At 57.6% G+C, this 26,377-nt stretch overlaps 2 protein-coding genes across 7 annotated transcripts; one reads left to right on the top strand and one right to left on the bottom strand.

Annotated features, from left to right (window-relative positions):
• The first annotated feature begins 936 nt into the window (after positions 1–936).
• ZDHHC8 (zDHHC palmitoyltransferase 8) lies at positions 937–16,896 on the top strand. 3 transcript variants are annotated; one of them, XM_025933403.2, is made up of 11 exons: positions 937–1,102; positions 8,120–8,241; positions 8,416–8,573; positions 8,661–8,833; positions 9,058–9,160; positions 9,614–9,705; positions 9,872–10,013; positions 10,223–10,343; positions 10,416–10,525; positions 11,878–12,878; positions 15,901–16,896. In XM_025933403.2, exons 1-11 carry the CDS (start codon positions 999–1,001, stop codon positions 16,124–16,126), a joined length of 2,352 nt encoding a protein of 783 aa, XP_025789188.1. In that variant the 5' UTR covers positions 937–998; the 3' UTR covers positions 16,127–16,896. The 3 variants fall into 3 exon arrangements, with proteins under 3 accessions (XP_025789188.1, XP_086538348.1, XP_025789189.1); XM_025933404.2 differs by lacking the exon at positions 15,901–16,896 and adding an exon at positions 14,011–15,244 and having other exon boundaries at positions 943–1,102; XM_086682222.1 differs by lacking the exons at positions 10,223–10,343; positions 10,416–10,525 and having other exon boundaries at positions 938–1,102.
• Positions 15,173–20,247, bottom strand: CCDC188 (coiled-coil domain containing 188). Of its 4 annotated transcripts, none has more exons than XM_086682225.1 (9): positions 19,604–20,247; positions 19,321–19,428; positions 19,057–19,161; positions 18,816–18,872; positions 18,649–18,708; positions 18,427–18,491; positions 18,190–18,328; positions 17,894–17,943; positions 15,173–15,473 (listed from the first exon to the last, which is right to left on the bottom strand). In XM_086682225.1, exons 1-9 carry the CDS (start codon positions 20,135–20,137, stop codon positions 15,386–15,388), a joined length of 1,206 nt encoding a protein of 401 aa, XP_086538351.1. In that variant the 5' UTR covers positions 20,138–20,247; the 3' UTR covers positions 15,173–15,385. The 4 variants fall into 4 exon arrangements, with proteins under 4 accessions (XP_086538351.1, XP_086538349.1, XP_025789407.2 ...); XM_086682223.1 differs by lacking the exon at positions 15,173–15,473 and adding an exon at positions 17,427–17,803; XM_025933622.2 differs by lacking the exon at positions 15,173–15,473 and adding an exon at positions 17,427–17,803 and having other exon boundaries at positions 18,190–18,247.
• Positions 20,248–26,377: the final 6,130 nt, after the last annotated feature.

Here is a 26,377-nt window from a genome sequence, read left to right as displayed (position 1 = left end):
GCCCCGCGCTTCCTGAGGGGCACTCCACCCTGCTTTGGGGAGGCTGAGGGGCTCATCCGGCCCTAGCTCTCCCACATGCACACATTCCCAAGCATGCAGCTTGGGTCAGGATCCTGAGAGATCAGCGCCCCCTCCCCCCCTTACCCTGCCCACTAGCAGGACTTAGTTCAGTCGAGTGGCCCGAGGGCTGTGGGATGGACAGGAGATAAACAATGAAGGTGCCCATACAGAGTCACAAATATTCCACCCCCTTGAATGCTAGGGGGGCTCCAGGTGAGAGGGGTCTGGCCCTATCCGGGAATAGCAGGGACATCAACCTGATCCCAGGGACAGGCTCCGAGGTGTTTAGGGAAAAGTCTGTGCAAATAGAGGCACAGGAGGCGACCTACAGGCCACAGCGCCAGGGCCTGCGGAGTGGGAACAGGGGCCCTGGCGTTTGCCGCGGTGCCCACCCAGCGGGCAGGGACTGCAGGTGTGCGACGGCTGGGTGGCTTCACAGAGCCGCGGGCACACGCCTGGCTGGGGCACCAAGGCGAGGAACGGCGCCGCCAGGCCCAGGTCCCGAACGCCACGCAGGACGCCAGCACAGTCGGGCCCGATGGAGCTCGGTGGTTCCCTAGTCTGGGCGGTTCCAGCACGCAGCGCCCCGGGAGGAGGGCGTGGGGCGGGGCGGGGGCCGGGTGCGTCTGCCTTGGGTCCGAGCTCCGCCCCGCCCCGGCCCCCCCTCTGGCCCCGCCCCAGTCCCGCGGCCCCCCTTCCTCCCCTCCCGGTCCACCTTAAGGGGCGCGCTGACATCAGCGCGCCGCCGCCGCCGCTACCCGTGGGGTGGGATTTCCTCCGCCGCCGCCGCCGCCGCCGCCGCCGCCGCCGCCGCCGCCGCCGCCGCCGCCGCCGCGGGTCCTGCGCCGCGTCCAGCCCGCCCCGCCCGACCCCGGCCCGACCCCGGCCGGCCCCGCCCGCCCGGCCCCGGGGAGGGATGCGGCGGCGCGGCGCCCAGGATGCCCCGCAGCCCCGGGACGCGCCTCAAACCCGCCAAGTACATCCCGGTGGCCACGGCCGCCGCGCTGCTGGTCGGCTCCAGCACCCTGTTCTTCGTGTTCACGTGAGTCCCCGCGTCACCGGGGGCACAGGCGACCACAGCCGGGCCAGAAGGGGCAGGGGTCGGTACAGCAAGAGATGAAGCTTGGCAGGGCTGGGGGGACAGGGCCCGCGGGCTGGGCAGGGCAGGGCAGGGGGCAGGGGCAGGGAGGGCTGGGCATGGCAGGGCTGGCACCAGAGCTATGCGCACGTGAGCCCCCCGCTGGGCTGAGACAGAAACAGTGAGTGTACCTATCCTGGGGCACCAGGGACAGGTGAGTTCTGTGTGTGGGGACACTAGTGGCTGGTGGGCATCTCATGGGTGTGCCAGGCCCTGAGTGTGAGGAGCTGGGCCCGAATAGGGGAGTGTGTGCTGTGGCTGCCCAGGGTGTGGCTGCAGCCCTCCCCTCCCAACGGGCTGCATGAGGGGACAGGGGCTGTAGAGAGCCACCAGCCTCCAGCAAGGAGCTGAGGGCAGCTCTTGGGTGTCCAGCCCAGGGCCAGAGCCAAGTTGTTCCTGCGTAGGTGTGGCCTGGCCTGGCTGCCACGTGCCTGCCCCAAAGCCACCCTTGATGCTGGCCTGGCAATGCCCTCCACCCTCCCTTGACCTTCTCAGGAAGGCTCAGGGTCGAAGCAGGAGGGCCCAGACCAGGTCACATCCAGGGACACCGGTCATGTCAGGCACTGGGACCCTTGAGTCAGAAGGTAGGCAGAGCCCTGGGCCCATGCAGCCATAGCTTCTTCACCTGAGACAGGTTGGCTCACACATCAGCCTGTTTACAACACAATTGTTGTGGGGCACCCCCCACCCCAGGTACAAGTAGGGGTTGGGGGTTCCAGGTTTTAGTCGTACAGATTTGGGACCACCCCCTTCCACAGGTCCCATGCCGAGACAGCCCAGGTGACTAAAGCTATGACCACTCAAGCCTTCCTGGGAACCTGAAGCCTGACAAGTGGCTGTAGCCAGTGAGGCCTCTGTTTTGAAGCAGGTCAGCCCTGGAGTGTGAGCCCAGAGCAGGGGTGAGCAGCAGCTGGCTTGGCACCCTTGGCCTTAGCAAGAGCGCGGAAGAGTGTGGATAGCAGCTGTGAGGATAGCGAGTCTGCACTGGGTGCCCATGGAGGCGCGGGAGCCCTCTACCTGGAGGCTGGGACTGGGTGGGCACCACAGGCTGCCAAGAGTGTGTTTAAAAAAGGCCTGTGTGGACGGGCTTATTTCTGGCTTTGGCAAGCAGGCATGTTCTTGTTATTCAGATGCTGCTGGCTGTGGGGCAGAGAGGAGAGGGGCAGGTGGGCAGTGGGTGCAAGGTCTTCTGGAGGGGTGGGGCCCAGTTGTCCTGGCCCCGGGGCCAGTGTCTGGGACTTGGAAGGGCCTCAGGTGTGCTTCCTGGTAGCCTGACCTCCACTTACTGATCCTGGTTTCTCACTCCCAAAGTGCAGTTCAGTGTTTTTCCTCCCTAACATTAAAAGTAATACGTGTTCTCTTTCAAGAACTTGTGAAATGCACGGAAATAAATCTTTAAAGAAATTGAAATCAACCTTACCCCAGAGAGCCCGCCTGTATCTCCTCCTAGGCTCACCTAAGCCTCACTATAGTGAGTTTGTTGTGAGCCCTTCCCGTGATTTCAGAGGGCCCCTACAAGACTGCCCTATGAACCTGACTCCCAAGATGTGGGCGCTGATGCTCCTGGACCCTGCCAAGTTTTTCCTTCCTCTGTTCTCAGAGCTGGGGTTCTGGGTTCAGGAACAACGGCCCAGCGAGGTGCAGGTTTCCCTCAAGGGCACTGCAGGCCTTTTCCTGTGTCCTGCCTTGTATGTGACCCACTCTGCCTGAAAGAAGGTGGCATGTGTTCCTGCGGTAAGATGGGGGTGAAAGGGCACTAGCTGGGGGCCAGGCTCAGTGACCATCTAGCCAAGGGAGGCTTGATTGCCCTTGGGACCGGGCGCCCCTGAGCCTCTGAGGCCACATTCTCCGGGCCAAAAGGCCACTGGGGGCCCTAACCCACCCCCACCCCTGGCTCCCCTGGAGTCCTCCAAGACAATTGGGCTCCTGAGAGGGGTTCTGCCAGGCAAACCAGGCCTAGTGACACCACTCACAGCATGCAGATTCCAGGCAAGCAGGGCTCCCAGTGGTCCCCTCCTTGGGACAATCCTCTGGTCACCCTAGCCCCCACACTTTCACTCTCTTTCTGGGCCTGGGCCTGCTGCAGACTCAGACATGTGCTCAAAAAGGAGCAGTCCACTCCTGTGTCCTCCCCACCCTGCCCTTGGGGCTCCCACAGGGTTCTTCTCTGTCTCTCCCCCTTGAACTTCACTGGGTGCTGTGTGGCCCCAGGCCCCCTCTCTGCTCAGCAAACAGGAGTTGCCCCCTTTGAGGCAGGTCTACACTGACATCATACAGGGTGGGGAGCCAGGAGCCTAGAAGACCAAGGACCCCTTCCTCGGGCCAGTTCACTGAGGGGGCTGGGACAAGCAGGACATTCAGACATGTTGCCCAGGAGAGGCTGGGGTGTGGATAGAATGACCAGAGGTGGGGCATCCCCCTTGGAGGATGGGGAGCATCACACTGAAGGGCAGATATCCAGAGGCATTTCTCCTCCAGGAAGCCTTCCTAGGTTCCTGGTACAGTCGTGTCCCCTTGGGCTCCAGAAACCCTTCACATTGTGGCTCAGTGCCAGGTTGGGTCAGGTGCTGGGGTGGGAGGTGCCGTTTCTGAGAGCCTCCACCTCAGCCCCTTTCTCCTCCCAGAGCCACTCTGCAGAATGACAGAGGACCCTGTAGACATCAGAAAACTGGAGCTGCTTTCAGACTACCAACACCTGGGGCCAGGCTAGGCCATCTTATGTCTGTCCAGGACCAAAGGTTTGACTTCTGGGATGTCACAGTTAGTTCCCAGGATGGGCCTTAGCCTTCCCCATACTCAGAGGCCCAGAAAGGACAGAAGGCCCAGGTGGATGGAGCTCCTGCCAGGGTCCACATGGGAAGGAAGGAAACTTGAGGTGAGCCCCTTGGCAGGCCTCACTACCTGTGGCCTAGGGTATCTTTGGCCTCCTGAACCTCAGTTTCCCCATCTGCTCAGATGTCTGCAGGGACTGGAATGGGTGCACGAGGACAGAGGCCCTGCCTGGCCTGACCAGGGCAGAGCGGCCACAAACCCTCTGGTCCCAGGTGCTCCCGTGTGTGAGCATTATTCTTAAACACAGTGTTAATGAAGAACCCGATTTAAATGAAAACTCCTGAGGTAAAATTTTCCATTCCACATTTAGCTGCGGCGCGCATACTGTCCCTGCAGAACCCCCCACCCCCACTGGGTGGTGTCTCCCTGCTGGGCCAGGAAGACTTGGGGCCTCAGTCTGGGTGGGGCCCATGGCGGTGGCGGCGTGTGGCCCTGACACTCAGGAGGCGGGGGCTGGATGGGGAGGAGGGCTTCTAGCTTCAGAGCTGGGCCATCCCCCACTCGGGCCCGCCCTGGGCCCAGAGTATGGCTGCAGCCAGCAAGAGGTGGCCATCCTCTGCCTGGAGTATACAGTCCCCTGGGTGGGAATGGAGTGTTGTACTTGTGGGCAGAGGGGCCCTCCTGGAGCCTAGGATAGATTCAAGGTGGACTGAGCAGTTCTGCCTGCCAGGCCTTGCCCACAGAGCTTTCATGTCCTCACATGTCCTCACACTTGCCTGGTCCATGGGAAGCATAGGGAAGGGGGTCAGTGTGAGGAAGGGCACGTCTGCATCTATGTGTGTGTTTCTGCACGTGTGCCAGCATGTGCACAAGCGGGCCTATCTGTCTTTGCAAATATTTATGCATGTGTGTCTTGCGGGTCAATATGTGTCGATGTGTGCTTGAATACATGTGCCTTTTGAATGTGGTTATGTATGCACATGTGTCTGTGTGCATGCATGTACAGACATGTATTCACACAAGTGTGTCTTGGAGCATATTGTGTATCTGTGTGTGCATTGCTTATGTGTATGTGCATGTGTCCCTGCATGTTCATGAGGATACGTATGTGTGTCTGTGCATGGTCCTGCCGGCCCTGGCCAGTGAGCCAGTCTTCCTTAGGCATGACCCAGGCTAGGACCCTCCTTATGGCATGGCTTAGGGGCAAAGGCCCCCTGAGGGAGGATGGGGAGGACAAGAATGCGTGGGGAATGCCTGATCCTGCATCTGAGTCAAGCCTGGGGGCCTGGCAATGGTGGGCAGAGGGGCCAATGGCTCAGGTCCCTGTTCAAGAACCTGCCCACTACCTCCCCAAAAGCCTGCCCAATACCAGCTGAGGCCCCACCCCACTCTCCCTGGTATGTGCGGCCCAGGCATGCAGGGGGTTGGTGCCCACGGTGAACAGAGGCTGCCCACCACCTCAATGCAAACGTTGCCCCATCACAGTGCAGATCCCAAACATGGGCCCATTGCTGTGCAGGTGCTATCCACTCCTCCCAGCCCCAGACATCTCATTCAGGGCCACCCATGCAGCCTGGCGGGATCATTGAGGCTCAGGGAGGACAGGCCACCTGGGCCACGGGAAACTCTGGTCAGTGTGGCTGGGGCGTTGCCCATGGGGTTCAGTCCCTGCCTGCCTGCATGATGGTTAGAATCCCAGCCCAGACATAGGTTCACCCCAAGGCCTTGATATGTGACAAGCTCTCCTATACCTATTCCTTGCCTCTAAAATAGAGAAAACAGAAAAACACCCACCCCCCACAGCTGGAAGGGTGGATTTCATGTTCTACTGCACAGGGCAGGTAGGATCCACTGGCAAAATCTGGACAACAGTAATGGACAGGGCCCTTGCTCTGGCCTCCCCTATGTGTCCTCTTACCTTCAGTGCCCACCCACCTCCACCTTGTGTGTGCACATCTGCAGGCCCTGGAGCACCTCAGGACCTCTCAGCTCCTTCCTCTCCCAGAGCAGGCTGGCCCCACTGATGCCATGGGACTCACAGGTGCATGAGAGCCCACACTTGCCCTTAATGATTTGCTGTCAGTGTCTTGAAATTCTTGATACTTTTTAATTTTTTTTAATGTTTATTTACTTTTGAGAGAGAGGGAGAGACAGAGTGCCAGCGGGGGAGGGGCAGAGAGAGAGGGAGACACAGAATCTAAAGAGGGCTCAGGCTTGGAGCTATCAGCAAAGAGCCTGACATGGGACTCGAACCCACGAAACACGAGATCATGACCCAAGCCGAAGTTGGACGGACTGAGCCACCCAGAAGCCCCTTGATACTTTGTAAACAAGAGCGCCCGCATTTTCATTTTGTACAGATTGCATAGCTAGCCCTTCCCAGAAGGCATCATGGAGAGCTGGCTTGTACCACCTGAGCGGGGCCCACAGTCCCGCGCCTCTCCCTGGCTCCTCGGAGTACCTGGTTCTCTTAAGCGGGCAGCTCTCACTTGCCTGGAGAGCCCATCCCCACTGGCATTTTGGCTTCTGCCCCCACCCCGCCTTGCTGAGCAGACCATGCCTCAGGGACCCACTGTCACTTTGCTGAATGGGATTGGATCAGAGACCACAGCACACATTCAGCACCATCTGTATGTCAGGCTTCAGCCCACAGGGATGGGGAATGTGGAAGGTGTCTACTGGTGGGTGCTCTGGGCTGCCTGGGCAGGGGGTGATAGAGAAAAGCCCTCCTGGCAGAGGGGACCTGTGTCCTCGGGGAGTGCATCCACCTCCACAGCAGGTCCTGGAGAAGAGGATGGGGTAACTTGCGGCTCCTGGCCCGCTGAGCCTGCTGCCGTGGGAAGTGGAATCTTTAAATAGCCTCTCGCTTTCCACTAAAAATAGCGAAGTTCTGCTACCATGGAGGTGGTTGCTGGGGTGGCAGGGCTGGCTCCTGGCCAAGACAGGCGTGGGTGCGCCAGCGTGGCCGGTGTGCGCTGGGGCGGTGGGTAAGGCCATGGGTACTGCTCACCCTGCTGGAGGCCACGATGCCCTGTCCTCTTAGTCAGGGCTACCGTAGGGGATCTCCTCTGGCACTCCCAACTCCACAGAGGGGCTAGTTATGGGAAGGGGAACAATCCCCCCAACTCCCAAGTGGGTGCCCCCCACTTGTCAAAGCAGCCAGGAGCCATGGGAGAGATCAGGAACCTGAGGCCAGAGGAACTTTGTGGGAATCAAGTGAATGGACTCAGGGACCCTGCTGCAGGGTCAGGGCAGGGGACCACAGGCCATGTGCCCAAGGACTGGTTGTCTCCAGGGAGGGGTCTCTGATCAGGTCCCAAGAGGGCTGAAGAGGACACTCTCTGTGACAAAACACCCACCAGGGAGGTGTGTGTGACCCTTATGGGGTGCCAGGAGTCTGGAAAGGCTTCCTGGAAGAGGGGGCAGCCTCGGAGCCAAGGGCTGAGGGGTAGAAAGAGATGATGAGTGGTTGCGGGGTATTGTGCTTTTCTAGAGTCTCCAGGTGTTCTGCACTGCCATATGGATAGTAAGGTGACAAACTAAAAAGAAGGGAAAAGAAGGGGCTGCCTGGATGGGGATGTGCCCAGTGGCCCAGACACTGAGACTGCACCCCTCAGGGAAAACCGGGGGTGACAACCCACCGTGCATTTACTGACTGAGAATTTTCCCTGGTGAAGGGGCCTTGCTGGGCTTGGGGACAGGTCTGGGTAAGGGCTGGGGCTGGCCTCTGTCTATCATAGTACACAGGCAGAGTGGGCTCATTTCTCATCCTGGGCTCCCGCCCCCCAGCCTGCCACCCCTCCGGCCCACGGGCTGCTCTGAGCCTCAGTTTCTTCAACTGTGAGTTGAGCTCCTAATAGCCACCTGGAGGGTTGCTGGAGTTGGTGTTGGCATAGAGGGAGCCAGCACACCATGCACAAGGTGCTCAGCCCCGATGGTTGAGTAGAGGAGCAGCAGGCTGATGTACAGGGGTCTCCCAGCAGGGATGTGGCAGCAGTGGCCTTCTTGACTCCCACACTGAGCACTGATGGTGGTCTCAGTGGCCCAGCCTTCCTATGTGTGGCCATGCCTAATTCATCTGCTGCCACCTCCCCTCCCCACCCAGCTTCAGCACCCCCAGACCCACCTCTATCCTGCTGTCCAATGCAGGTGCCCATGGTTGACTCGAGCTGTGTCCCCAGCTGTTCCCGTCTACAATGGCATCATCTTCCTCTTTGTCCTGGCCAACTTCAGCATGGCCACCTTCATGGACCCTGGCGTCTTCCCCCGAGGTAGGGCCCTGTACTGGGCACATAATCTGCTCAGTTTCACTAGAGTGTGAGTGGCTGACATGAAAGAGCCTGGCGTGGGGTGGGTCCTGGTGGGTGGGCTGGCAGAGATTCGGGAAGGGCTCTCCTGCCAAGGAAGTCACTTTCCTGCCACCTTCCCCTGGTTCTGGCTCACAGCGGATGAGGACGAGGATAAGGAGGATGACTTCCGGGCCCCGCTGTACAAGAATGTGGATGTACGGGGCATCCAGGTCCGAATGAAGTGGTGTGCAACCTGCCACTTCTACCGTCCACCTCGCTGTTCCCACTGCAGCGTCTGCGACAACTGCGTAGAGGTGACCATCCCACCACCCTGTCCGCCCCCATCTCCATGTCTCTCCTCTCCCACCCACTTTGTGCCCTGACTCATTGCTCCTGCCCAGGACTTTGACCACCACTGCCCCTGGGTCAACAACTGCATCGGGCGCCGCAATTACCGTTACTTCTTCCTGTTCCTGCTGTCGCTCAGTGCACACATGGTGGGTGTCGTCGCCTTTGGCCTGGTCTATGTGCTGAACCACGCTGAGGGACTGGGAGCCGCCCACACTACCATCACGTATCCTTGGCCTAACCGCAAAGACAGTATGGGCTGGGGGCACATTCCACGGGGGAAACTGAGGCTCGGGGTGGATGGGGGACTGCCTGACAGTGTGGGCTGGGGACTGCCTGGGAGTCCCCAGGGGGTGGGTTGCCATTCCTGGTTGGGTGGTGGTGGGAATAGTTTGTTCACAGGCACCTGCTCCATGTTTTTGCCTATGGCCATTGGCCTTAACGGGCCAGCATGGCCGTCATGTGTGTGGCTGGCCTCTTCTTCATCCCTGTCATCGGCCTCACTGGCTTCCATGTGGTGCTAGTCACTCGGGGGCGTACCACCAACGAGCAGGTGCTGACCTTAGGAGAGGGCCATGCAGTGATGGGAATGGGGGGGGAGGTCCCCTATGGGCCAAGAGGGCCAGGACTACACCAGGACCATGTGGGGGTGGTGTCAGGGAAAGGACTACTGGAGCCCTCTAGTGAGGTGGACTATGCAGCTTCTATAGGGGGAGGATCTGGCCCTGGAGACTCTGGGTGGGGGAATGGAGTATGGGGCCTCACTTGCCCTGTCCCCCTGCTCACTCCTACCTGTGGACAACTGTACTAGCAGTAACTCAGGGCCCAGAAATTCTACAGCTTCCTGCAGGGACACTCGGGGTAAATGGGTGGGGAGGGGGGGCACTCATGGGCTGACCCTGCCCAGCCTACATCTGAGGAACCCCAGCTGTCCCTGCCTGTCCCCCGGTCCACCTTGGCCTGGACCTTGGGTGGCCAGGCTGGCTGAGGGGTCCCATGTCCACAGGTGACGGGGAAGTTCCGTGGGGGAGTGAACCCCTTCACCCGAGGCTGCTATGGGAATGTGGAGCACGTGCTGTGCAGCCCTCTGGCACCCCGGTGAGGCCTGAACGGGGTGTCAAGGGACCCCTGCAGGGTTTGGGGTGGGCAGGTGCGGACCCTAAGCCTGGTCTACTTTTGCCCTTGGCAGGTGTGGCCAGCCTTGTCTTTGGTGAGCGTTCAGGCCAGGTCACCCTGGCCATTGACCCCTCTGCCCCTGGTGCAGGTACGTGGTGGAGCCTCCCCGGCTGCCGCTGGCTGCTCGCCTGAAGCCTCCCTTCCTTCGGCCTGAGCTCCTGGAACGAGCTGCCCCACTCAAGGTCAAGCTTAGTGACAACGGGCTGAAGGCTGGCCTGGGCCGCAGCAAGGTGGGGGCCCTGGGGTCAGGTAGGGGATGGGATGAAGGCAGACCCTTGAAGGCAGGAAGCAACTATGTTGGAGGGGACCTAGAAGTGGAAGGGGGAGGAATTGGGTAGATTCTGGGGAATGGTCTAGAGCTCAGGGCCCAGGGAGGAGTCCCCATTATGCCCCACCCCTGGCCCATGCCCTACCTACCACTGACCACGCCCCCTCCCAGTCCAAGGGCAGTCTGGACCGGCTGGATGAGAAGCCGCTGGACCTGGGGCCGTCACTGCCCCCCAAGGTGGAGGCCGGCACGTTCGGAGGCGACCTGCAGACCCCACGCCCAAGCAGTGCTGGTGAGGTAGGGGTGGCCAGACAGAGGGAGGGACATGGACTGACCCCAGCCTGACTGCGGTCCATCTCCCCAGAGAGCGCCCTGTCGGTGCAGAGGACCAGCCCCCCGACACCTGCCATGTACAAGTTCCGGCCTGCTTTTCCCTCGGGTCCCAAGGCTCCCTTCTGCGGGCCTGGTGAGCAGGTGAGGAGGCCTGGCCCCGCCCCAGGAGGTCCTGCTCTACCCCTTCTGGAGACCCTGTCCCCAGAGGTCCCACTCCTAGAGGCCCCACCCCTGGGGCCATAGGGTCATAGAGAGCCTTGTGGGTACCAGCAGGGCCTCACCCTGTGGGCATCCCTGCTAGGCATGAGGGAAGGCCTGGCACAGGCAGTCCTGGCTGGCCCCTTCTCCTTGGCTGGCATTGCCCACTGGCCTGGTAGGCGGCTGCCCCCAGGAGCAGTATGTGCCAGGATGCCTGAAATTCCACCATTAGTCACTCTGTAAGGCCCACGGGAAGGCTTCAGAAGAATTTGAGATTGTTTAAGAAAGCACATTTATTTTTTCTGAGTTGTATAAGTACTCTACGATCACTGTGGAGCGGTTGGCAGCCCTGGACAGCTTGAGGAATGATCCAGAACCCTGAACATTCCCAGGCTGCCCACCCTCCTTCATGGCTGGCTGAGAGGCTAGCCTGTGACTGGGCCAGTATACCTTGACCACTCCTCTTCCCTCAAGACCCCTGGCCTGTTCGACCCTGCATCTCAGAACCCTCTGGGCTGGGCAGGGAGTCTGGGCTTCCCTGGCCAACATGCCATAGCCCTGCCCCAGGAGGAGTGTCCTTGGGAATGGGAGGCTTTAGGTACCCTTACCTGCCTCATCTCCTTCCTGGGATTGTCCTCGATCCCATGAGGATTCTGGCTGGTTGGCCAAGTACCCCAAGGCCACATTTGTCCCTACCAACACCCTGTCTCGGCTTTGAGGTTATGCAGGCTCTCATCCCCAGCCCAAGCCTGCTCCTGCATGCCTTGATTCCGGGAGAATCAAAGAGGCCCCTCCTCCCTATTGCTGTGGCTGCGCCCCGGCCCCTCCCCAGGAGATCCTGCCCAGGTGGGCTCTGAGGGTACTGCCCTGGGTGGATGTAGCAGCCAGCTCTGGTCTTACCCTGCAGAGACTCCAATCCTCAGCTCTGAGGTGCCCAGCAGAGGGCTCTGGGCCACTGTGTGGTTACTGTGTCTCCTCAAGGTCCAGCTCGTGTGGCTGTTTCCCACAGCCCCCTCCTCTTCCCCAGGGAAGTAAGAGCAGGAGCAGGGTGCAAAGCCTTCTCTGGAGAGGCAGCATCTGGGTGCTCTGGTCTACCCTGTCCCCACTTGCCTCTGTGGTGGGCAAGGAAGAGGTAGTCAGGGGATGGAGAGCTTCCAGGAACAGCTTGTTGGTTGCACGTGTGGCTACTTTTGATGTCACCAGGATTGTAGCTTCTGTGTGGACACAGAGCGCGTGGTGGCTGGGTGGGACATGGTGGCTGGGCAGTGGTAGAGGTGTGCCCTCTCTCCTTGCAGGTCCCGGGCCCTGACTCCCTGACACTAGGGGAGGACAGCATCCACAGCCTGGACTTTGCATCAGAGCCCAGCCTGGACCTCCCCGACTACACGCCCGGAGGCCTGCACGCAGCCTACCCGCCGTCCCCGCCACTCAGTGCTGCTGATACCTTTTCGGGTGCCTTGCGCTCCCTGAGCCTCAAGGCAGCAAGCCGGCGGGGCGGGGACCACGTGGCCCTGCAGCCTCTGCGCTCTGAGGGTGGGCCCCCCACACCCCACCGCAGCATCTTTGCCCCCCACGCGCTGCCCAACCGCAATGGCAGCTTGTCCTATGACAGTCTGCTTAACCCTGGATCTCCCAGTGGCCACACGTGCCCAGCCCACCCCTCGGCTGGCATGGCCAGCTACCGCTCGCCCTACCTGCACCCGGGGGCAGTGGGTGACCCGCCACGACCCCCGCCCCGTAGCTTTAGCCCGGTGCTGGGTCCCCGGCCACGGGAGCCCTCGCCTGTGCGCTATGACAACCTGTCCAGGACCATCATGGCCTCCATCCAGGAGCGCAAGGACAGGGAGGAGCGGGAACGGCTTCTGCGCTCTCAGGCCGACTCGCTCTTTGGCGACTCGGGCGTCTATGATGCGCCCAGTTCCTACAGCCTGCAGCAGGCCAGTGCGCTGTCCGAGGGCCCCCGGGGCCCTTCCCTGCGCTATGGCTCCAGAGATGACCTGGTGGCAGGGCCTGGCTTCGGTGGTGCCCGCAACCCCGCGCTGCAGACTTCACTGTCCTCGCTGTCCAGTGCCGTGAGCCGGGCACCGCGGACCTCCTCCTCCTCCCTGCAGGCTGACCTGGCCAACAACAACGCCCCTGGGCCTCGGCCCGGCAGCGGCTCGCACAGGTCCCCAGTGCGCCAGGGCCCACCCTCCCCACCCAGCACACCCCGCTCACCCTCCTATGCAGGCCCCAAAGCTGTCGCCTTCATCCACACGGACCTCCCGGAGTCGCCACCCTCGCTGGCCATGCAGAGGTGGGTGCCAGGGGGCAGGGGGCTTCCCAGCACCAATCAGGTGTCCAACCGCCTGTGGGACCTCTTGGCTGAGCACGTAGGGGTTGTCCAGGAAGCCAATGGCTGCCTGCGGGGGTGAGCCTCACCCTCCTTGGAGGCTCCTGGCCAGCCTGTATGGGGATCACCCAGCTTTAAGGAAACCCCGGCATGTCCCAGGATGGGAGGCAGGAGGATTTGCATCTTGAACACCTTCTCCCCTAGCTGGCGTGATCAAGTGTAGCAGGGACCCCAGGGCTTCTTCCTCTGGAGATGGTGTCTGTCCAGGAGGCTGTATCTGGGGGACATCACCCCATGGCAGAACATGCTGCCCTGGGTGCACATAGCCCCAGGCAGTAAGGGCCTTTGCTCAGAGATGGAGAAACCGAGGCCTAGCAGGGCAGGCTGGTTCTAGGTCCCTAGCAGACGGATAATTGGAAGTTAGGCTTGCTGCCTTGCCAGGTCGGGTCCAAGTATATGAGCTGAACACATGGTGTGTGCTCAGCCCCACCGTGGGTGCATGGGGATCGTCAAGGTGTCACCCCTGCCACATTGAGCACAGGCTCAGTCAGGGAGGAGGTCCCTGTTGTGGGTGTAACTGTCCCAGTGGGTGGCAGCTAAAGGAGGGAGTGGCTCCCACCCTTGTGGATGTTTGGGCAGCGAGATCAGAAATGCTATTGGTCAATACTAGGCAGGCTGGAGGGCAGAAAGACCTCCCCTCATCTTCCTAGGAGGTAGCAGGGAAGGGGTCCCACAGTCACCCCTGGGCTCCCCAGCTTGGGGCACTAGAACAGTCCAGGGCTTGGGGTTTTGGCCAGTGTCCACCTGGCCTCCCTGCACTCTGTGATCTGTCCCAGTGGGAGGGACCAAGGGACCTGGGAGGGGGGTGATGGCCATTCTGACATCTGTCTGTCTGTCCTGTGACAGCAATAGCCCTCCCTCTGCAGGCCCTGCATCCCCACCCATTTGCTGGTGGGACCTTCTGGGCTCAGAGGCAGGGGCTGCCCTGGGCTCTATCTACGTCTGCGTCATCTGTCCTGTTGCCTCCGCTGGCCTCTGTCATGCCGTGATCCTGTGTTCACTGTGGGTGTGCATGTATGTGCTTGTTTTGATGCAGGGACCACCCTCAGCTGAAGACCCCCCCAAGTAAGCTTAACGGGCAGTCCCCGGGCCTGGCCCGCTTGGGGCCTGCTGCTGGCCCCCCAGGGCCCTCCGCCAGCCCTGCCCGGCACACGCTCGTTAAGAAGGTGTCCGGCGTGGGTGGGACCACGTACGAGATCTCAGTGTGAGGACTGACTGCCATCCATCCGCCGTGGAGCCCCGGGGACCAGGACCCCCAGCAGCTGCCCCCCCTCCCGACTTCTCTGCCCTGGGAGATGAGGAGGCCCAGTCCTGGTGTGGACACGTCAGCAGAAGAGACCACGCCTCCACGAGCCTGTCCCTCTTCCTCCGCCTGTCCATCCACCCATCTGCTCTCCAGGGCACAGCTGGGCTGAGGGCCCCCAGGCTGCAGGATCTGTGTGTTGGTACCCCTGTTCCCACAGGTGGGGGCGGCAAGGTGGTGCGGACTGCATCTGCACCGACTGCACCCATGCCCCTGAGGTTATCCCCAGGCTGGTCCCCACCTCCTCCCCTTACAGACGGGTCACTGTGGCCCAGAGATGGACAGAGAGGCCTGGGTCCCTGGCTGTACTGGACCGAGGCCCCACCGCCCGACTGCTCCTAACTCGTTGCCTTTCAGGGACCTGCTGGAAGCTTGTAGCTTGGCAAGGCCAGTTCTTCTTCGGGGAGTCCAGCCCCGGCCTCCAGGCACCCAGCTCTGGGACTGCTCTGGGTTCTGACAGACAGGTGGACGATGGACAGACAGACAGCCAGCTGTGGGTGGGGTCTCGGCTCCGTGTGTCCTGTCTCACCCAGCTGGTGGGTGCGTCCCCGTGTCTGTGCGCTGCGCTGCCATGCCACGTCCCATGTGTTAACGCTCGGGCCCCCTCTGCTCCCACTGCCGGGAAGCTCGCTTTCATTGAAGCCTTAACCTCTGCTTTGTGCTCTTGTGGGAGGCGACTGGGGGCAGGTGGGAGCAGGCACGGGCCGGACGCTGCTACAAGGTGCCCATGAGACCAGGAGTCCCCTCCCTGCCAAACTGGAGATACCCCACCCCATGGCATGCAAAGTCTGGGCCCTACTGGAGCCTCGGCGTCCTTGTGGGAAGCACATCGGGGAGGGGGTCAGAGTTTTGCCTGGCGCCAGGGACCCGAGAGTAAGCACACGGCAGCGTCCGCTTGCGTTGTGTCTGTTTTATGTTTTTATATCTACATCTATATATCTATAATTTTATTAAAAAAAGAAAAAGAGTCATTTTGATCCTTTCCTTCAGCAAGGCCAGGGCTGTTGCTGCAATGCGGGGGCTCCAGGGGCAGGGGGCAGAGTGGGTCAGGCTCTGGGAGAGGTGTTGGCCAAAGGTGTGGGCATTCCTCGTGGGCGTTTCCACTGACTTAAGCTGAGGTGGAATCCTGGAAGGTGGGGGCTGGCCGATGGGTCTTTGGCTGCCAGGTATGAGGCTCCCATGGGTCTGCGTCACCCCTGGTAGTAACAGGCCATTTAGAGAAAGGTTGGGGTTGCAGCCACCCTAGGGCCCCCTGGGAACCCAGTGGCTTTTGGGGGAGATGGAGTAAGGGAAGTAGGGGGTGCTTTGGGGGCCACCTGCTAGCTGAGGGCCCTGTGGGGGCCAGTGGTGCATCCTGTAGCTACATTTACTAGAACTCACCCTCCTGGCAACCTGAGTGCCTCCCCTACTCCCCCACCTCCCACTGCCAAATGTTGGGGGTGGGGGAATTGGGAATTCACAGCTTTTTAGGGCTGAGACAGCCAGGTCAAAGACTTGGGGTCTGGGGCACGGGCTGGCCCAACGTGGGAGGCTAGCTGGGCCTCGGACCCTGCACTGGGCAGCTGTGCCCCATGCTGACCTCCACCTTTCTGCTTCTCTCTCATGGGACGCTGCGGCCCACAGGGGGCGGATCGGCACCTGCAGCCGTGGATGGGGCCGGCGTGGCCAGCCCAGGGTGCCCCCCGGCCTGCACCTATGCCACCTTGGCCTCCCTGAGGACCGCCCGCCGCTGCGGGCACCCTGGAGCCCGGCCTCCAGGGCGCCTCCCCGAGGGGCTATGTGCCGCCTGCACTCAGCCGCCTCCAGCCTTTTCCCCGGTCTCTCGGGGCCTGAGCGGGACACCAAGTAGGCAGCTCCGGGGCCCCGAGAGGACAGCCCAGGAAGCCAGGCTGCCACAGACCCTGGGCTGTGGGCTGGGGGTCCCTTCTCCACCAGCCGCACCTTGACTGACTCCCAGCCCACTGGGGCTTGTGACCCTGTGCCCACCCACCTCAGGAAGTCCCCACCTGCTGTAGGGGGTCCGACACCCCAGGCAGGGGCCCTGGAGCTGCTGGGACCAGCACGGCCTTCCCGGGGTGTTGCACCAATCACCCCGACCTCCCTGCCTGACCAAGCACTTTAGATGCCACTTCCTCCCCAGGGAGCCCAGGCCTCTGTGGGTTGGGCTGGGGTGGGGGTCTCAGGTTGCCCCTGCAGGTCACTGCACTCCCCCCTCCCCACACCCAGCACATGAACAGATGCCTTAACCTCTTGGAGCCGCCAGCCTGGTGAGTCATCCAGGCCCTGCCTGGGCGGGGAGGAGATCCTGCCAGCCCAGTGTGTTCCTGGTGACAGCTCTGCCTGACCCCACCCAGCAGTCTTCACTCTTTCACTCCGAGATGTGGCACCTGGGGGACCTCAGACGGCCTGGCTGCCCACAGCCCTACAGTCCCTGCCAGCCAGCCAGGGCCTGGACGCCCCCAGAGGCAGGGCAGAGCTCTGGCCAGCCCTTTTCCTGCCTGGGCGGTGCCTCTAATTCTCCCACTTGGGGATGAGCAAGCCACAAAGTTACTCTCTATTGTCCTAAAAGGTATTTCCCCCAACCCCATTTAATGCCCTAAATAAAATTTTTGGTGTTTACCTCCATGGCTCTGTCCACCAACGTGGTCCCCCTGTCCTCCGAGCCTTGGGGCAGTGCCAGGAGGCTGGGCTGGACAGGGACCCTGGGTCAGGGAGGGGACAGGAGTGGGAGGTGGGAGGTGGGAGGGTGATGGCCGGTCAAGTGTGGGGAGGGTGGGGTGGTCGGCCAGATAAGGACAGAGGGTTACATGAGGGGTGTGAAGTCAGTGGGTCAGCAGATTCAGGACTGAGAACCTCATCCCTGAGGTCTACTGATTGGGCCCAGCCCCAGGGATGAGGCCTGAGGATCCTCATCCTCACCTTCAGTGGAGACCCTTCTGCTACACCCTCTGCTCAGAGCCCTCCCTGGTGGCCAGGGGTGGGCTGGGGGCTTCCTGTGGAGGCGCTGATGACCAGTGGACACATGGGGTGTGGGCACTGAGGCAGGGGCACCACCCTGAGGAATCCCCACTGTGAGATTGCCCTCAGAAGGCTGCAAAACCTCCTGCCCCTCTCCCCCGTTTCCATGGAAACAAGCTCACACGCTGCCGTGTGTGTCACGACTGTATGTCCAGCCGCAGGCCCAGCCCTCAGGACAGACCCCGCCTCCACCCTTCTCCGCAGCTCCTGGTGGGGATGGCGCGTGGCAGTGCCGTGGGCAGGGGCCGGCGCGGCCGCTGGGCACCCGGGGCAGCGCCGGCCGCCTGGCCTCCTCCTCGCTGGGGCCGCTGAGCCTCCGGCCTAGAAGGGCAGGAAGTCGTCCACCTCCAGGTGCAGGAACGGGCCCAGCAGGGCCCGGAGCTTCCAGACAGCGGCACGGCTCAGCAGGGGAGGCACCAGCCCCTCGAAGGGCGCGGGGTCCACCACGTACACGTAGGCAGCGGTACAGGCCAGCAGGGTGCCCAGCAGCAGCCTCAGGGCCAGCAGCCTGCGGGCGGCGGCGGTCAGGGGACGGGGGTGCCCATGGGGATGGTCCCAGGGGACTGGGCTCTACCAATGCACTCACAGAGCCACCTACCAGAGCTGGCTTTTGAGGCCCTCGGAACATCCCAGCTGAGGCCTTGCCTTCTGCAGGGGAGGGGCTGGGTCAGAGCTTGCCCCCAATGGCAGGGGTCCCTGTGCTGCGAGTTCTTACCTTCTCCCCACTACCCCACCAGTGCCCAGGACAGGCACCTGCAGCCATGTCTCAGGGTCATTTGGCTCCTGGTGTGGCTCCCTCCCTGGGGCCTCCTCCATTGTAGCCTGCATCTCCTCCCTGAGAGGGGCCTCCAGGGTGAGGTCAGACTGGGAAAGGGTGTGGGGTGGGGGGCTTACCGCTATGCATGCCATCTGCTGCTCCTTCCTGGCCTGGGTGCGGCACTGGGCACGCTCCCTGGGGACGGGGGCTGTACAGTCAGGGCCATGTATGTCCCCCACCCCAGCCTGCAGCACCTCTCGGTCTGGTGTAGTGGAACTGGGGAGGGGTCAGGGGTTGATCCACCCATCCTGGTCAGAACACCAGCCCCTTTCCCAGTTCAGCCAGGGCCCCAGACCCCTGACCCTGCACATCACCCTAGAATCTCCAGCTGAATGTCCTCCATCTGGTCTAGTACTCCCCGGATGTCCTTCTTAAGGTTCTGGCGGGGGGCGGGGGGAGGCAAAGGAAGTAAGACAGGTCCTTTAACCCTGACTATTCTGCTATATTCCCCGGTTTCTCAAAGCTCCCCTGCCCCTGCACACTTTGCCTAGTCCCTGTTCCCTTCATTCTCCGGGTGTCACCCTTTGAGGACCTACCAGGAGCCCAGTGGCCTGGTTGTTCAGGGCCATATGTACCTCGGCCACGCCATCCCATACCTGGTGGGAGAGGGGAGGCTGGGTCACACGCTCCAAGGAACAGGACCCATGATGTGTCCCACCAGCTGGGTCCCCCAGTAGCTGTCCCATCCCAGCCAGGCAGGCACCTCGGTAATGGCCATCTTCTTCCTCTCAAAGGACAGTCGGATCTGCTGCAGTTCATTCTGGAGGATGGGCACCATGTGGGCACAGGCAAGGCCAGCAGTGTCAGTTCTTTCTTCCTCTAGCCACTTAGGACTGCTTGCATAAAGAACCCCTGCCCCCCACCTCTGGCCCAACTCCTGGGGACCCACCTAAGACTGCTGCATGAAGGACCCAGCCCCCTCAGCCCAGTTCCCAGGGACCCACCTGAGACTGCTGCACGAAGGACTCTTCCCCCCGGCACAGCTCCTGCCGCAGCAGCTGCAAGGGTGCCCTGTCCTCCAGGGGCTGGGAACTGGTCTGCTCAGGGGTCTGTGGAAGAGCCCTTGGGTCAGCCCCAAGGCCATGGGCAGCATCTGTGGTCACGGACTGCTTGAGAGCCAGAGCAGGGGTATGGTACATGGAGTCACTGGGTCATTCCTGACAGCTGCCCTCTGTCCAGCTGGGGCCAGATGTCTGCCATGCACTTACCCAGGCCAGGGTCGTGCAGCTCGAGTGCTCCGGGCATAGGGGCAGAAACTGCTGCCCTGGCCCCAGGAGGGCCCCCAGCTGCTCTCGCAGATCCTGGTTCTGTCTTTTCTGAGGATGGGAGGCAGAAAGATGGGAGTGCTTGTCATAGCCACTTCTTGAGCAGGGGACGGAGACAGTGGGGGCTGGGGCAGAAGCTGCGGCTCTGCGAACAGCTTCAAACCCATTGCACAGATGGGCTCTGAGCCTGGGCTGGCCCCACAGCCTCGGTGGGCTCTTCACTTACCAGATTCTGGTTTTCCTGCTCCAGCTGGAAGAAGGACTGCTCTGCAGGACCCAGGGGCACGTTCTGGAGCTGGGAGGGGGCTGCCCTGGGTGAAGCCGGGGTTCCTGCCCCTGTTGGCAGGGGTGGGCAAGGGCCGGGTCTGGGCCCTGAGCTGGGGGATCCCCCTGGCCTGGGGGCCCCTTGCTCTCGTCCTGAGTGCAGGGGCCAGCCCCACCCCAGCCTTGCCTCCTCTTGCCCTCGTTTTGTCCCCGTTGGGTCTCTCGGTCTCTGTCGCTGCATCTCTCCCTCTTCATTTGCCCTAAAGCTCCCAGGTACCTCAGCCCCTACCCTGGGCCCCCCGCCTCCTACCCCCGGAGGTGGGAAAGGTCTGGCCGACTCTATTGAGAGAGTGGAGCTGAGAGGTACCAGGCAGGGCCATCTTACAAACCCCTGGCAGGGTGGATCCAAGCATCCTGCATGGCTGCTCGAAGCTGATGGTTGGGGGCATTGGGGGTGGGAGTGGCCACAGGGACCCAGGGTTTTTGGCCCCTCCATAACCCCTTCTAAACCCCAGGTCCAGGCTCTAGCCTGGCCTGACGTGCCACCCTCTTATTGAGGGCCCTCTAGGTGTCATGGCTCACAGGTCTTCCTCAAGGGTGCCTGTCACAAAGGCCTGGGCACATCCAGGGAGGTCACAATGGGCCAGGGCGGTGGCCAGAGCCAGGGCTGGTGGGGCCCCTCCCACCCCATCCCTGTTTTTGAAGTACCCTCCTCCACTCACCCCCTCTGCCTCTTCTTCACCCTAGCTCACTCACCAGCCTTAGCTATTTTCTGAAAACATAAAACAGATCATGCAGACACAAGGTTAAAACAAAAACAAACGCCAAACAAGGTGTCCAGTGTGACTCTCCCCCCTCAGTCGCCCGCCCCCCACCACCCACAAGCCTGGGCATGAAGCTCTTTCTGGGGTTGGCTGCACATTCTGCACAGCTGAGCGCCCTGTGCCCTCACCTCCTCATCACACAGAAGAGGTTAGCCCACCACCTGGCTTTTTTACCTGACCTATCTTTGGGATTTTACTTTTAAAAAATCATTTATTAAACATTTACTTTGATGGTTCTGTAAGGATGATTATCATCCTCTTTATTGGTGGGGAAACTGAGGTACAAAGACATTGTGTCACTTGCCCAAAGTCACATCACTGTTAAGTGATGGAAGCAGATTCAAGATTGTTCTTCAGCATTTCAGAGGCCTTCCCCCACCTCTCAGAGAACTTTATTCAAAAATTTTTAACTGGAGTATAGTTAGCATACAGTGTTATATTAGTTTCAGGGTAAAATATGGTTATTCAACACATCCATAACCACCCAGTGCTCATCACAACCAGTGCCTCCTTAATCCCCATCACCTATTTTCCCATTCCCTGCCCCCCCACCTCCTCTCTGGAAACCATGTCTCTTCTCTATAATTAAGAGTCTGTTTTTTCTTTCTTTGTTTTGTTTCATAAATTCCATGTATGGGTGAAATCATACGACATTTGTCTTTGACGGTCTTATTTTACTGAGGATTATATCCTCTCTATCCATCCCTACTGTTGCAAATGGGAAGATTTCACTCCTTTTTTTTTTTAATGGATGAGTAATATTTCATTGTATATATACACCATATCTTCTTTACCCATTCATCTATTGATGGACACTTGGGCTGCTTCTGTAGTTTGGCTATTATTGATAATGCTGCTGTAAATATCGGGGGTAGATATATCTATGTATCTTTTCGAATTGGCATTTTTGTATTCTTTGGGTAAATACCCAGTAGTGGAATTACTGGATAATATGGTGGTTCTATTTTCAATTTTTTGAGGAACCCTCACACTGTTTTCCAGAGTGGCTGCACCAGTTTGCGTTCCTACCGACAGTGCACGAGGGTTCCTTTCTCTCCACATCCTTGCCAGCACTTGTTTCCTCTGTTGTTGATTTTAGCCATTCTGACAGGTGTGAGGTGATATATCATTGTGGTTTTGCTTTGTATTTCCCAGAGGATGCGTGATGTTGAGCATCTTTTCATGTGTCTGTTGGCCATCTGGATGTCTTCTTTGGAGAAATGTCTGTTCATGACTTCTGCTCATTAAAGTAAGTTTTTTTAACCTTCATTTATTTTTGAGAGTGACAGAGATAGAATGCGAGTGGGTTAGGGGCAGAGAGGGAGGGAGACACAGAATCCGAAGCAGGCTCCAGGCTCTGAGCTGTCAGCACAGAGCCCGACGCGGGGCTCGAACTCACGAGCTGTGAGATCATGACCTGAGCTGAAGTCGGACGCTCAACCGACTGAGCCACCCAGGTGCCTCTACTTCTGCCCATTTTTAAAGTGGATTATTTATTTTTTGGGTGTTGAGTTTTATAAGTTCTTTATATATTTTGGATGGTCACCCTTTATTGGATATGTCATTTACAAGTATCTTCTCCCATTCAGGAGGCTGTCTTTTAGTTTTGTTGACCATGTCCTTTGTTGTGCAGAGGCTTTTTCTTTCAATGAAGTCCTAATAGTTTGTTTTTGCTTTTGTTTCCCTTGCCTCAGGAGACATATCTAGAAAAATGTTGCTATGGCTGATGTCAGAGAAATTACTGCCTGTAATTAAAAAAAAATTACTGCTCTCTTCTAGGATTTTGATGGTTTCCTGTCTCATATTTAGGTCTTTCATCCATTTTGAATTTGTTTTTATGTACAGCATAAGAAAGTGGTCCAGTTTCATTCTTCTGCATGTTGCCGTCCAGTTTTCCCAACACCATTTGTTGAAAAGACTGTCTTTTTTCCATTGGATATTCTTTCCTGCTTTGTCCAAGATTAAATGATCATATAATAATGGGTTTATTTCTGGGTTTTCTATTCTGTTCCATTGATCTATGTGTCTGTTTTTGTGCCTGTACCATACTGTTTCCATTAGTACAGCTTGGTAATAAATCCTGAGATCTGAGAGTGTGATACCTCCAGTCATGTTCTTTTTCAAGAATTTTTTGGCTATTTGGGGTCTTTTGTGGTTCCATGCAAATTTAGGATTATTTATTGTAGTTCTGTGACAGAGATCTTTTTAAAAAAATTTTTAATGTTTATTATTATTATTTTTTTTGAGAGAGAGAGAGAGAGAGAGAGAGAGAGAGAAGTTCGAGTCAGGGGAGGGGCAGAGAGAGAGAGAGAGACAGAATCCAAAGCAGGCTCCAGCACAGAACCTGATGTGGGGCTTGAACTCACGGATCGCAAGATCATGACCTCAGCTGGAGTTGGATACTTACCTGACTGAGCCACCCAGGCGCCCCTACGTAACAGAAATCTTTTTAATGGCTGCAGATCACACATCCAATGCTAGGGCCAGATTCAGGCCCCAGGTTTGCTGCTCCTCCCCTCTTTCTAGCGGAACGTTATGTGGCCTGTCTTACCACAGCCTTCCCCACTGCTCCTGGGAGTCCTGGTTCCATGCCTTCCTCTTTCTCAGTGTCTTCCCTTGTTCTGTGGAAGCCCATCCTCAAGTAACATCCTCAGAAAGGTGGATCAGGCAAAACTTAAGTCCTTGAGTGGTAGAAATGGCCACAAATCCATTCTCTCCTTTGCCCTTGTCCCTCTCCTTGTACTTTGCCCTCCTCACATCAAGAGACAACGTTCCTACCCTCTTGCACTCTTGATGGGAATGCAAACTGGTACAGCTACTCAGGAAAACAGTGTGGAGGGGCCTCAAAAAATTAAAAATAAAACTACCCTATGACCCACCAATAGCACTATTAGGAATTTATCCAAAGGATACAGGAGTGCTGATTCATAGCGGTACATGTACCCCAATGTTTATAGCAGTGCTTTCAACAATAGCCAAATCATGGAAAGAACCCAAATGTCCATCAACTAATGAATAGATAAAGAAGATGTGGTATGTGAATATATATATATATGTATATGTATATATATGTACATACATATATGTGTATATATATACACATATATACATACATATACATATGTATGTATACACATATATACATATACATATGTATGTATACATATATACACATACACACAATACATATATACATATATATGTACACATATGTATATATACGTATACATATATGTATACATATACATACACATATACATATATGTACATATATACATATATGTACATACATATACACACATATACATATATACACATATATACACATATATACATATATATGCACACATATACATATATATACATATATACACATATATACATATATATGCACACATATACATATATATGTACATATATGTACATATACATATATACATATATACATATACACATATATGTACATATATACATATACATACATGTATACATATATGTATATACATACATATATGTATATGTATATATATACACACAATGGAATACTACTTGGTGATGAAAAAGAATGAAATCTTGCCAATTGCAGCAATGTGGATGGAACTGGAGGGTATTATGAAGTGAAATAAGCCATTCAGAAGAAGACAGATAGTATATGTTTTCACTCATATGTGGAATTTGAGAAACTTAACAGAAGACCTTAGGGGAAGGGAAGGAAAAATAAGTTACAAACAGAGAAGGAGGTAAACCATAAGAGGCTCTTAAATACAGAGAACAAACTGAGGGTTGATGTGGGTGGGGAAAATGGGAGATGGGCATTGAGAAGAGCACTTGTTGGGATGAGCATTGGGTGTTGTACGTAAGTGATGAATTGTGGGAATCTACTCCAGAAGCCAAGGGCACACTGTATACACTATAGGTTAGCTAACTTGACAATAAATTATTTTAAAAAAAAGAGAGAGAGAGAGAGGGAAACAGGGTTCCTCTATTCACCTGAATTTTGGGCTAAACTTGTACATCATTTGGGCTTGCGTGTTGGGCCTTGACCTCTCTCTTTTGCTGCCCTGAGGACCCTCTGCCACTGGGGAGGCATGGCCTTGTTGTCAGATGAGAGGTAAGGGGGATAAAGTTTTCTGTCATTCCAGCCTGTCCCCAGTGGGGCCCAAAGGTGGGTTGACTAGCCCAGGATGACCCTCAAAGAACTGCTCTGAGGGGCGAGCCAGGTCACGAAGCCCCAGGTTACGTTGTGATTATTTTAGCCACTAAGTTTTGAAGTGGCCAATCGCATGGGAATAGATAATGAGAAAACTCGCAGGTCTCGAAGCACCTTACTCTGACCTCGGGCTTTTTGGGCGTCAGGCTGAGGAGAGAATGAGCTCAGAGGGTGCTTTCCCATGGGAATTTGAGGAAGGCCTCAAGGTCCTCAGTGCTGCTAGGAGCGTGGCTGCTGGGCTTTTGAACATCAGCAATCGTGTTTTAAATTTCCAAGATATCGTTATTGTTCTTTGAATGCCCCTTATTCTTTTTCCAGAACATCCTGTGCTGTTTTAGGGATATAGTAGGTTTAGAGGTGAGGGGAACTTTTTGCTTCCTGCATTTTTTTATTCTCTTTGTGGTTCTTTTCTTCTTTGGTCTTGGGACCTCCTATTAGACACTGTCCCCAAGTGTCTGGCTTTCCTTTTTATTCTACTCCTGTGTATAAGAGAGGCAGGAAAGAGCTGACTGGCACTATTCTCTCCCCATTAACTTTAGGAACTGCTGGAGCATCCTAATGTCAGGTCCCTGAAAGGAGGTCCTCCCACCTCTGAGCAGACAGACTATCTGCTGCAGTTCTGTGGCCCGGAATAGGGGATGGTGTAGGGAGTTCCTGGATCACCTGCGGTCCTGCCATCGTGATTAATAGAGCACCGTTTGCCTCACCACAGTGTTGGATGGTCACCCAAGCTATCCTCTAGCAAGTGCTGTTTTTCTGCTTATTCCCACCCAGGCTATTCCACTAAGCCAGCCCTCACTTCCTATCTGAAGAAGTTTGTCAAAATCCCTCGTCTGCAGATGTGTTTCTGCTGTCCTTTTTCCATGTGGGGCAGATGTACTGCAGGGACCACTGCGGGGTGGCTCAGTGACTGAGGAGGCAGCGTGCACAGTCCATAGGTCGTGTCAGGCTGGACACGTGGCCCTGGCCCCAGGAGGCCTCTCTGTGTTTCTAGGGGGCGGGGTACATCTGTGCGGCCTGTAACCACAGGCTTTGGCTGGGGATGACCTGGGGCAGGTGCTCCTGGAGCCCAGTTCAGGCATCAGCTGCCCCCCAAACTGCTCAGCCACCAGAGGCAAGAATAGGCCTCTATCCTGTAATGCCTCTATGGAATCCCACGGGTCTCGGGATGTGCTCGGTTCAGAGTACCCTTCTGGGGGCAGGGCAACTCAAGTTAAGGGCCAAGGAAGCCTTCTTAGAGGACCTCTGGGTGAGGCAGCCATGGGGCAGTCCAGGCAAAGGTCCTGAGTGGCTGCTGTGGGGAGGGCAGGGCAGGGGAGGGGGGTGTTGCATTTTGCCCTCAGTGTCTTTCAGCTTGCCAGGTGCCAGCAGGTGCTCAGGAATGTGAAATGGGGGAGGGAGAACAGGTCCTTGTGGAGACCAGTGATTCCCGCAGTGACAGTGGCCGTCACACAGAACTACTGGATGGGGTCCTCATATCTCACTGTGGGCACCCTGGCCAGGCTGTTAGGCCCAAGGGCAGTGGTAATCCCTGAGTGGGTTTGAGAAGATGCTCAGAGCACCCTGATGACACAGGGGCTCCCGTTCCACTGCCTGTGACCTTGAGGCACCTCCCTTCCCAACCTGGAAACCTCACATTCCCTGAGGTTTCACCTTTACCCAGGTTGTGCCCCCACTTGCTGGAGGCTCAGAGCCCAGCCCT

Source organism: Puma concolor, chromosome D3 (assembly GCF_028749965.1).
Source record: "Puma concolor isolate L17-30 chromosome D3, mPumCon1.1.hap2, whole genome shotgun sequence".
Lineage (NCBI taxonomy): Eukaryota > Metazoa > Chordata > Mammalia > Carnivora > Felidae > Puma > Puma concolor.
The sequence above is the reverse complement of the archived record's forward strand: the minus strand, read 5'-3'. Positions and strand labels throughout refer to the sequence as shown.